Genomic DNA, 11371 nt, shown 5'->3' with positions numbered 1-11371 from the left:
CGGAAGTGGTGGATGCCCCGAGTGACAACAGGACAGATGCACAGATGAACTTACAAGGGACTCTGAACAGTAGGCAGAAGAGCTGTCCTAGCCCAACTTGGAAAATAGGAAATGAACACAAAGTCCCATCCCGAGTCAAGAAGATGTTTGGAACTGATAACTACCCAGGGAGGGGAAACCAGTTTTCTTCAATGGAGCGACACCAGGTACAGCAGCCATACCCTAGGGCAGACCCCATGGCCAAGTGTAGTCAACCAACACAAAATGGACTCTGCGTTTTATTTATTTTATTTTACTTTATATTATGAGAGAGAAAGAACATGAAGAGAGGTGAATAGGGAAGTTGGGAAAGATCTGGAAGGAGTTAGGGGACAGGAAAAGATATGATCAAAATATGTTAAATTCTCAAAGAATAAATTTTACTATTACTATTATTAATAATAATAATTTGTATTTTTTTTAAGAAAGAATCTCCCTACTGTCCTGGCTGTCCTGGAACTCCCTATGTAGACCAGGATGGCCTTGAACTCAGAGATCCTTCTGCCTCTGCCTCCCTAGTGCTGGGATCAAAGGTGTGCAGCACCATGCCCAGCAAAACATTTTCTTCAAAGGTTTTCCTGACATAGCCCTTCTGGTCTATATGTGATATATGGAGCATGCTCAGAGCATTCTGACCATGCCTCCCACCAGCACTGTAAGCACCAGGTCTCAGAGGTTCCGAGCTGAGCAGAGACCTAAAGCCTAGCAGGGGTGATAAAACCTTCTGAAGGACAGAAGCAGTCTGGCCAGCCTTGACCTAAGTCCTGCCTCTCCTGCCGGCTCCTCACCCTCTCGCGGGAAATTTGGCTTTTCTGCATCCTCATCTCTTGGTCTGTGAAGCGAGGGCCAAACATTCTGCTCAGAGGACACTTAGGAAAAGAAACCAGCCTGATGATCGTGGTAAAATTTAAGCATAGTTCCTGCCATTATTATGGCTGTTAATGAGATGAGACTTGAAGGACCAGTTTTGCGGTGACCAGACTGGAGAGGGAAAACACATTCCAGGTAAAGGAAAGAATGCTGGCAAAGGCTGGAAGGTAAGATGGCATCAGAGCAGCGTGTTCTGGAGGGTAAGGCACAGCGCAGGGAAGTGGGCGGGGCCAGTAAAGATGTCTGCAGAGGATGCTGTGAAGTCAGGCAGGGCTGGAACATGGAGGAAAGGGTCTGCTGGCCAGAGAGGGGGCTTAACCAGCATCTGGGGTTACAGAAAGTAAGTGGAGGGTTCATGAAGAGGTCTGAGCAGTGGGCACCAAGAGGAGAAAGTGGGGAGAGAGATCTAGGTAGTATTCAGAGATTGGTAGCAGTAATAGGGGGAAACACGGTGAGAAGCTGTCTTTGCATAGGCGATCCTCAAAATATTGGTCGGAGGGAGATGCCGAGTTGAGCAGGTATTGGACAATGGGACATGAGTTTTGGTATCATGGTAGAGAGCTTCAGTAGAGACAGCAACTGAAGACTTGGTTCTGAGGACCATAGGGAGTCACAGAAGGATCTGGGGAAGAGGGCAAGGCCAGAGAAGAGGCTACAGGTCAGACAGAGTGGATACCGGAAGGCTGGGAAGCAGGACACCTGAGCCAGGTAGGGTGTACACACAGGAGGGGTTCTGGTTTCACAGCCACGCCCGAAGGAAGTCTTCCTGCAAGGTCCCCACAGGCTTACTGCCTGGTTCCCACTGGGAGTTCACCTTCCCCTGGGGGTGAGGAGTGGAGGTTCAGCCTGGGCTTCTCCATACAGCCTCTGATGAAGACAAGAAGGGTGGGGTGGGCCACTCGGCCACCATATCATGCCAGGGGACCCTGGCACCTCCCACAGATCTGTCTCCTTTCTCCACCCAGGAAGCTAAGCAACCATTCCTGCTGGACTTGTCAGACCTGGGACAATGCAAGCTGTGGCTCTCTGTGTAGTATCCTTTCTGGAGTGTGACCATCACCATGGGCCTCTCAAGGGCTCTGCTGTCCTTCCTACTCCTGGGTAAGTTCCTGTGCCCCTCTCCTCCCCAGCAGCCCACTCCCCGGTAGTCTCAGTGTTCTCCCCTCCCTCCTCTCCTCTGCAGCCCCGGTAGTCTCAATGTTCCCCCCTCCCTCCTCTCCTCTGCAGCCTTTAGAGGTAGGCTCCTCGCCCTCCAGCCAGCTTCTGGACCCCAGCAACCTTCTGCGGCTTCCTCACACCCCGTGGGCTTTGTGTCAAACGTCTCCTCCGACCAGCCTCCCAACTGGAACTTTTCAGATCAGCCTCCGGGTTCAGAAGCCGCTGCTGGAATCCCTGATTCCAACTGGTTTCCTCCTCGGGAGCTGAATTCAAGCCATGTGCCTGGATTAATCCGGACCAACGTCTCTGCCGAGGAACAGCATCTCAGCCTTGATGGCGCCTCCTCTAAAACCCCTCCTTCCAGATTGTCTCTTGCTGGTTCAGATTACCAAGATCCTGGCAAAGACTCTGGACCTTCCTTCTCTGCCAAGACTCCAGCTTCACATAGTTCAGTTCAGGCACCAGACACCAAAGTACCCACCAAGGCCGCAAGTTCAAAGCCATCCCTGGAGGACCACAATCTTGAACTTTCTGTCCAGAACGCTGGATCCAAATTTTCTTCGGAGATTCACCAGCCTGCAAGCTTCCCTCAGCAAGTGGGGGGACCCTTGGCTGTGCTAGTGGGGACCACCATCAGGCTCCCCTTGACTCCAGTCCCCAGCCCCAGTCCCCCTGCTCCTTTGGTGGTCTGGCGCCGGGGTTCCAAGGTATTAGCAGCTGGGGGTCTGGGGTCACAGGCTCCAGTCATCAGTCTGGATCCCATGCACCAAGCCCGCCTGAGATTTGACCAGATTCGAGGGGGTCTGGAACTCACCTCTGCCCAGCTGGATGACGCAGGGGTGTACACGGTTGAGGTCATCAGGGGAGGAGTCTCCCAGCAGATTCGGGAGTTCGTGGTGGGGGTGTATGGTAAGTGGGCTCTGAGGCCCGGACCGCTGCGTGTGCCTGCCTGTGCTGTGTGATAATGCTTCCTTCCCCGAGGAGAGAGCCTAGGGTTGGGGATAAGAGCAAAGACAGGAACCAGACCCCACCTTATCCGAAGGAAGAGGTCTAAGTCTAGACTCTTAGGTCTGAGAGAGGACTGGACCTCACTCAGGTGTAAGGGAGAATCTGAACCCGTGGGACTAAGGGAATTAAGACTGGGGTTTGAACTCAGGTCTGAAGGAAAAAGATTGGAGTCTGAACCTCTGGGTTCGAGGGAAGAGGGGTGGGGGCCTGGACCGCAGAGTCTTAAGGAAGACTGGAGTCTGGAGTCCTGGGACTGGTGAAATGAGATTGGAATTTGGATACCTAAGTTTGAGGGCTAAATTATGTACCTCTGGGTCTAAGGGAGGAGGCTTGGAGTCTGTATCCCTGGATCTGAGGGAGGAGAACCGAGAGCTCAGATTCCAGGTGCAGTAAGAGGAGAGAGGAAAGACTAAGGAGGCAGAGACTTGTGGCCCAGGGAGGGAGTTCTGGTGTTTGGGCTCTCCAACTCATCAGACTGTTCCGGATCCCCAGAGCCCTTACCCCGGTTGTCAGTACAGCCCAGGGCGCCAGAGACAGAAGAAGGGGCAACCGAGCTGCGGCTAAGCTGCGTGGGGTGGAACCCAGGTAGCGGGGAACTGAGCTGGAGTAGAGACGGACGTGCCCTGGAGACCCCAGACCCTGAAGGCACAGAGCCATCTCGCATCCGCGTGGAACGGGACCAGCTGCTCATCTCACGTCCCGTACGCAGCGACCACGCCCGGTACACTTGCCATGTCCGAAGCCCCTTTGGTCACACCGAAGCTGCAGCTGACGTCAGTGTTTTCTGTGAGTAGGGGAATGCCACCCGAGGATTCGAGTCTTGAGTCCCGAGGGGAGAAGTGGGCCCAATGTCTGTGAGTCCTTTACAGTCCAACCCCCTTGTTTTGACCCCTACACCCCACCCAAGACGGCCCGGACGCTCCTATCATCAGGGTCTCCTCGGACCGCGACGCCAGTCCTGCAGTCTACGTCACTGCGGGCAGCAATGTGACCTTGTATTGCTCGGCCCCCTCGCGGCCGCCTGCGGACATCGCGTGGAGTTTGGCGGACCCCACTGAGGCCGCAGTGCCTGCGGGGCCTCGCCTCCTGCTGCCCGCCGTGGGGCCAGGCCACGCCGGCGCTTACGCCTGCATCGCCGCGAACCCCCGCACTGGCCGCCGCCGGCGTTCAGTCTTCAACCTCACCGTGGCCGGTAAGAGCTGTAGGGCGGTCCAGCAGAAAGAGGGGAAGAGGGGGCGTGCCCTTCAGGGAGGGAGGAGCCAATAAGGGGAGCCGGTGGGCGTGGCTTCTAGAAAAGGGAGGAGCTAGCAAGCAGTTTCTGAGCGAACCTCACGAAAGCAAGGCCAACAGGGAAAGAGGAAGTTAGCAAGGAAGGTACAGGGACATTCACAGGTAAGGTGGGTCTTCATCAGGGCTCAGCAGAAACGGGCGGGACAAGGGGCGAGTCTAGTCTGGAGGAGGGAGCACAGTCTAGGTGGGCGTTGACTGTAGGAGGAGAGACAGCTGAGGGTAGACCACTCCCCAGTTGCTAATGGGCGGGGCAAGCAAAGTCCTGTGCTTAGGGCGGGGCCGATGGGTTTGCAGTTTACCTGGTGCAGGGGTGAAGGTGTCAAGAATAAGGGGGAGAGCCAGCAGGTGGCGAGGGTGGGCGGTCCTGGGAAAGAAGGATTCTCAACCCAGTGAGCAGCAGAGTTAAAGGGCAGACCGAATTTTGAAAGAGAAAGGACTAGCCAGCCTCCTAGGCTGGCAAAGAGGATCAGTGGGAGTGGAAGGGAGGGAGTCACAAAGAGGGCAGTCCACGCGGGAGGGTGGAGCTATCTAGGAAACGATGCGGAGAGAAACCTGGAGAAGGAGGAGTGGAGGGAGCATCCCCGCGTGCGAGGCAAGATAGGAGAAGATGGAAGGGCTAAGACTGGCTTTCTCGTCCGTGGCAGATCTGCCCCCCGGAGCCCCACAATGCTCAGTGGAAGGGGGTCCCGTGGACCGCAGCCTCCGCTTTCGCTGCTCCTGGCCTGGCGGGGTCCCTGCTGCCTCCCTGCAGTTTCAGGGTCTCCCCGATGGCGTCCGTGCGGGACCGGTGTCATCTGCTCTCCTTGTAACTGTCCCTGCCCGCCCAGAGCTCAGCGGCGTCGCCGTCACCTGCCTGGCCCGCCACCTGGTGGCCACACGAACCTGCACGATCATCCCGGGTGAGGGGCTGGGTCTCCTTACAGTCTGTAAGGGAAGTTGGTGACTTTTTCTTTGGTTCTTTGCGGTTTAAGGAACAAACCAGAGAGAACTTTGCTCATTTTAGGAAAGCCAAACGTAGGCGCTGGCTCTCATCTCCCATCATGCATGTCTGGGGGATTGAACTCAGGTCGTCAGGCTTGGTGGCAATTTTCTTTATCGGCTGAGCTACCTCCGGAAACCTCAGACTTCACTTCCTTTGAACCTAGAGCAGAAACAAGGTTTTGTCCTATATGTCTGGGTGGGAAGCCTGCAAGAACAGGGCGTTTCCTTCCAAACCCCTGGTCTCAAAAAGAGGACTGTCATCTTCCACGTAGCCCGAGGGGAGGGCCATGGGATAAGGACTAGCTAATGATCATGAGCTTCCCAGGCTGAAGTCCTATGATGTGTTGGAAAACTGTGTACTGGGGAAGTCAGAGAAGGAATGAATGGGGTGAGTGAGATGCTCAGTGGAGAAAGGTACTCACCTAGGCTGATGACCTAGGTTTGGTTCCCCAGAACCCTGGTAGTGAAACTCCCAGCAACTCCCAGCAACCAACTCCTGTGTCCTCTGGTCACTGCACACTTTTTGCAGCAGATACACGCAAAATAAATAAATTTTTTAAAACCGTCAAGAAAAATGAATGAATGAATGAATGAATAGACAGATCTTCATCTGGTCACAGAAAAGGGGGGGCAGTTACTACCTTTTGCTTTAACAAAGGACTCAGGACTTGGCTATTCACATTCAATAAGGTCTTGCTTCTCTTGACTTCTCCCATCAACAGAAGCCCCCCAGGAAGTGCTGCTTCAGCCAATAGTAGAGGAGACGCAGCCAGGGGATGTGGTGGTGGCACTGGAGGTCACTGGCTGTCCCCCACCCTCAAGAGCATCCTGGGCCCGGCAAGGACGGCCCCTGGCTCCAGGTGGTGGGGGTCGACTGCGGCTTAGCCAGGATGGCCGGAAGCTCCTCATCAGCGACTTCAGCCTGGACTGGGACCTGGGGAATTATTCTGTGCTATGCAGCAGTGCACTGGGCGCTGGAGGCAACCAGATCACCCTTACCGGTAAGTTCCACCCAAACCAAGTACGCAGATGGTCAGAAAACAGCCCCTTTCCCTCAGCCCCAGGTGTCCAGGCTCCAACCACCCTTTGTGGGGACCAGGGGTTCGGATCCAGGCTCCTTTCCTCAGATCCGGGTATTCAAGCATCCTTCCCCAGCCCTGGGGGTCCAGATCAACAACCTTCCTCCTTCAGACCCCGTCTCTCGTCAGACCCTCAGCGTCTACCATCTTTCCTTCCCAGGGCCCTCCATTTCCTCCTGGAGGCTGCAGAGAGCCCAGGAAGCTGCAGTGCTCACCTGGGATGTAGAGCGAGGCACCCTTGTCACTGGCTTTCACATCCAGGCATGGACAGATAGCTCTGACCTGGACAGAGTCACCATGAGTAGAGACTGGGTCTCCCTGCTCATTCTGGGTCCCCAGGAACGATCAGCCATAGTGCCACTCCCTCCTCAGAACCCTGGGACCTGGGCCTTTCGCATCTTGCCCATCTTGGGGTCTCTGCCAGGGACTCCGTCCCAAAGCCGAGTCTACCAGGCAGGTAAGTTGGACTGTGGTCCCTTCTCCTGCATTTCTCATTCTAACCAGTCCTTCTTAGTCTTTTGCATCAAACCCTTTTCCTCTGTTAGTCTGGTGGGGGCTTCCGTGACAGCGTCCCAGCACCTGTTGTCTTGAAACAAGTATCTATTCTCCTCGTGTCTCTTTTCAATTTTTATCTAGTTGATTATTAGTTTATTTACATGTGGATACTGTAAGGAAAAGATGACGGGGCACCAATGAAAGGAAAGGTCACTGAAAGGAAGAGTCACAGGGCACCAATGTTGTGAAAGGATGACGATCCGAGTCACGGCACCAATGTTAGGGGAAGGATGAAGAGAGTGGGGGGCATATGGCCCATGGAGGTGCAGCGAGGCCTGGGGGCAAGGGAGATGCCTCTGGGGGGGGGTCCATGTTGGGAATCCCTTCCCTGAGGGACCAGCCACACACGGTATAGTACGGAATAGAGTTTATTCAGGTCATGGGAGAGTTAAGAGGGTGGTAGAGGCAGAGAGAGAGAGAGAGAAGTAGAGGAGTAGAGGCCGGCCATGAGCACGTGGGACAGAGGGGGGGAAGGGAAAGGGGAGAGCAAGGCTGCAAGAGCACAAGGGCAAGAGAGGCCAAGAGAGAGAGGAGGGGTCAAGCAGCTCCTTTTATAGTGTCAGGTCACTGGGGCGGAGCATACCTGGCCACTGCTGGGTAATTGAGGGGTGGGGTATACCTGGCTGTTGCTAAGTAACTGAGGGGTGGGGTTTACAGAATCCCAACAGATACACATGGGTCATGATGTGTGTATGTGGAGTTCAGAGAAAAACTCGAGGGAGTTAGTTCTTCCTCAGGCTTAATGAGTCTTCTCAGGAAGGATGGATGTAAGTGCATCCCTGGGTCCTGTTCCCTGCCTCCCTTTGGTGTGTGTCTTCCAGACTCTGCCCTGAGTCCAGGGGCCATCGCTGGCATTGTCCTTGGCTCCCTGTTGGGCTTGGCGCTGCTGGCTGGCCTTCTCCTCCTGTGCATCTGCTGCCTGAGGCGTTTCCCAGGTGAGTGAGGGACCTGGGAAGAGGCAGCTGGAGCCAGCTGGGAGCTTCCCGAGGCAAAAGCTGAGGAGCCGGCCACGCCTGGCCACGCCCATCATTAAATAACAGTCCCACCTCCCTGTGACCCTCTGAGACCAACTTCTCTTCCTACTGACCAATCCTGTGTTTCTGGTCCTTCTCTTCTAGGAAGGGCTTCTGTGAAAAAACAGCACTCCCTGACCTTGGCTCCTGTGCTCACTCCATCAGCCAAGAAGATACAGAGTTTGACCTCAGTGCAAACCCCACGGCCCCTTCCCATCAAAACCCAGATGCACCCAACCAAGGCCCAACAAGTGAGTGTGGGTACGGTTGCCTCCCACCATGGGGGACAAGTAGCTTCTTGGGAAATAGAAGTATTGTAATGTTTTCTAACGTCTTTCTTTCCCTTAGTTCTTCTTCATGAGTTACAAAGTGTCCTAATTAGGGTCACTATTGCTGTGATGAGCTATCATAACCGGAGCAACTTGGAGAGAGGAAAGGGTTGTTTGGCTTACACTTTCATATCACCGCTCTTCCTTAAAGAAGTCAGGACAGGAATTCAAACAGGGCAGGAGCTGAAGCCATGGAGGGGGTACTGCTTACTGGCTTGCTCAGCCTGCTTTCTTTCTTTCTTTAAAAAAAGATTTATTTATTTATTTAAAGTACACTGTAGCTGTCTTCAGACACACCAGAAGAGGGCATCAGATCCCATTACAGATGGTTGTGAGCCACCATGTGGTTGCTGGGATTTGAACTCCAGACCTCTGGAAGAGCCGTCAGTGCTCCTAACCACTGAGCCATCTCCCCGGCCCCTCAGCCTGCTTTCTTATAGAGCCCAGGACCACCAGCCTAGAGGTAGTCCTACCCATAGTGGACTGGGCCCTCCCATCTCAAGTACTAATTAAGAAACTGCCCTATAGGTATGCCTGCAGCCCTCGCTCTGCAAAGATTTTCTCAGTTGAGCTGCCCATCTCTCAGAAGACTAGCCGGTGTCAAGTTTACATCAAACTAGCCAGCACACACAGGTCAATGAAACTTACTTGGCAACTATGTATCACAGACTGTATGACTAGGAGTCCTTCTGCCAATACCTCTTCTGTGCAGTGGCCATCACACTGAGCTTATGTGCATCTGAGGATGGGACCAGGGACCTGTAGATTCTAGGCAGGTGCTCTGCCAACTGAGCAGCAGCCCTATTCCCTTGTGTTTTGAATGCCAGGCATTGGACTTCTTACCCAGCGCTTATCGTATTAAAATAGTAGTAACATTCCAATTTATCTTCCCAAGGAGAGTGAGATATGACTTCTGTTTTCTATAGAAAAAAAAATTAGTTCAGAGTTTCATTTTAAAGACTCTGAGGTGGAGGTATGGGATGTGGAACTGTCGGACGGTTGGATTGGGAGGGGAATAAAATCTGGAGTGTGAAAAGAAAAAGATTAAATAAAAGAAGGGGGGGGGATCTCTGAAGTGGATGAGATTTCCTTGTTATACCATAAAAGTCGAGCTGTTGGATGCCTTAGCTCCCAGGGCTGGCTGAACAGTGCTTTACTGGTACACAGAGGGTCCACGCCTGTAATGGTGGCACTTGAAGACCACTGAAATTTCAAGGTCACCCTGGGTGTTGTAACAGGACTCTGTCTCAGAAAAGCAAAGCAAAGCAAAACAAAACAAAGCAAAAAACCCAAACAAACAACAACAAAAATCAATAAGAAAGAGAGATAGGAAAAAGGGAAGGGTAGAGAAGGAGGAGGAGAAGGAACTCGCTAGTTTTCTGTAAGATTTATTTTTATTTCATGTGTGAAAGTGTTTGCCCTGCAAGCATGTAGTGCTCTCAGAGGCCAGAAGAGGGCACCAGATTCCCCCAAACTAGAATTACAGAGAGTTGTGTGAACTGCTTGGTAGATACTGGGAATTGAACCTGGGTCCTCAGTAAGAGCAGTATGTGCTCATAACCACTAAGTCATCTCTCTGGTCCCCCCATCAGTCTCTGATAGGCTCAGGCTGTAGATGGAAGGCTAAGTGGGTGTGTCATTTTGTACCGAGGATACGCCCTGAAGTCACCTACCCTGCCTCTCTTCCAGGTCATCAGCCCCGGTCCAGCTCTCAGTCCAGGTGGCAGTACATGGACAGTTCGAACAGCCACCCAGGTGTGACAAAACCTAGCGTCCCCACTCTACCCAAAGTGTTTTGGGCTACAGTGTCCTGCTTTGGCCCAGCAGCATGGGGCTTCCTATGCCTGAGGACTGCACCCTAAGAGTGTCTCAGAAGATACAAACCGACCTCTTGCGTCTAAGGACACCAGTTTGACTTTGGAACTATGAGAGCCACCTGCAGATAGGTGGATGTGGTTGGCACAAACATCAGACGCCTCATGTAGGGCTTGCTGTTTAACGCCAAGCTGTAAGGGGAGCCTGGCCACAGCGTGTGCAAAGGTCTGCTACTTTCTCCTGCCCCCTGACCACATCAGCTCAGCCTCCAAAGACTCCCATTCATCATCCAACACATCAGATCTTGCACGTACCCCATATCCCACCCCCACCTCTCATTATCCTTTCTTTGACTCAGAATCTCGTGTAACCCAGGCTGGCTTCAGACTCCCTAGATAGCCCAGACTGGTCCTGAACCAGTGTCTCTCCTGCCCCAGTCTCTCAAGTTCTGGAATTCAGGCAAGAGCCACCTCACCCCACCGCTTTCTGTTTGTTTGTTTTTGTTTTGGGGAAAGGATCCCATAACACAGACCTTGCTGACCTCACACTTCTCAGTCTCCTGCCTCAGCTTCCTGGGAGCTGAGATGGCAGCCATGTGCTACGCCGACTACTCACTATCCCCTCCAAAGGTTTCTGTGGCTGTACATAGTGTTTAGACATCCTTCTGGGGGGTCATGGTTTGGCCTCCGTCAACCCCTGTGGCTTCTCTTCCACAAGCCTTTTGCCAACCTCACCCCCCTCCGGCTCGTCCCTAGAGTTTGCTCTGCCTGGACTCTCCAATGTCATTGATCTATCAAGGCTTTAAGTAGCCATCAGCACATCAGAAGGACTTCCTCCCTTCTCTCCCCTGGTTCCCAGCTTCCTGCTCATCCTGTAAGCGTATAACAGCCAATGTCGATAACTTTCCCTCTCTGAACTGAGGGCTCAGTGAGGCATTCACCACACTTATCCCAGCAGAAACAGAGCCTGGCATACAGCAGGCACTCAATAAATGTGCTAGTGCCTGCGAAGGGCTACCGGTGTTGCTCCTATCCTTGGCAAGATATATCTTCCTTTTTTAACCACAGTTCTCGCAGGAAATTTGGAGTTAAAACAGTGAGGATTCTTAAGGCTGCAAGCGACAGACAAGCACGCACCACAGTACAGGGTAATACAAGCGCTTGGGAGGTTGAGGCAAGATCACACGCTTAAGGCCAGTGTCTCACAGGGAGACCTTGTCTCGAAACATTAAGGA

General features: G+C 53.2%; 1 protein-coding gene across 2 annotated transcripts; it reads left to right on the top strand.

Annotated features, from left to right (window-relative positions):
- Positions 1-1970: 1970 nt before the first annotated feature.
- On the top strand, positions 1971-10083 carry VSIG10L (V-set and immunoglobulin domain containing 10 like; the record flags this gene model as incomplete). Of its 2 annotated transcripts, none has more annotated exons than XM_080908956.1 (10): positions 1971-2010; positions 2452-2976; positions 3568-3861; positions 3983-4267; positions 5010-5264; positions 6069-6347; positions 6586-6882; positions 7802-7915; positions 8099-8244; positions 10012-10083. In XM_080908956.1, 10 exons carry the CDS (start codon positions 1971-1973, stop codon positions 10081-10083), a joined length of 2307 nt encoding a protein of 768 aa, XP_080765082.1. The 2 variants fall into 2 exon arrangements, with proteins under 2 accessions (XP_080765082.1, XP_080765081.1); XM_080908955.1 differs by having other exon boundaries at positions 2137-2976.
- Between the last annotated feature and the right edge of the window lie 1288 nt (positions 10084-11371).

Source organism: Micromys minutus, assembly GCF_963924665.1.
Source record: "Micromys minutus genome assembly, chromosome: 32".
NCBI lineage: Eukaryota > Metazoa > Chordata > Mammalia > Rodentia > Muridae > Micromys > Micromys minutus.
Note: the sequence above shows the minus strand (reverse complement) of the source record. Positions and strands in the feature narration are given on the sequence as shown.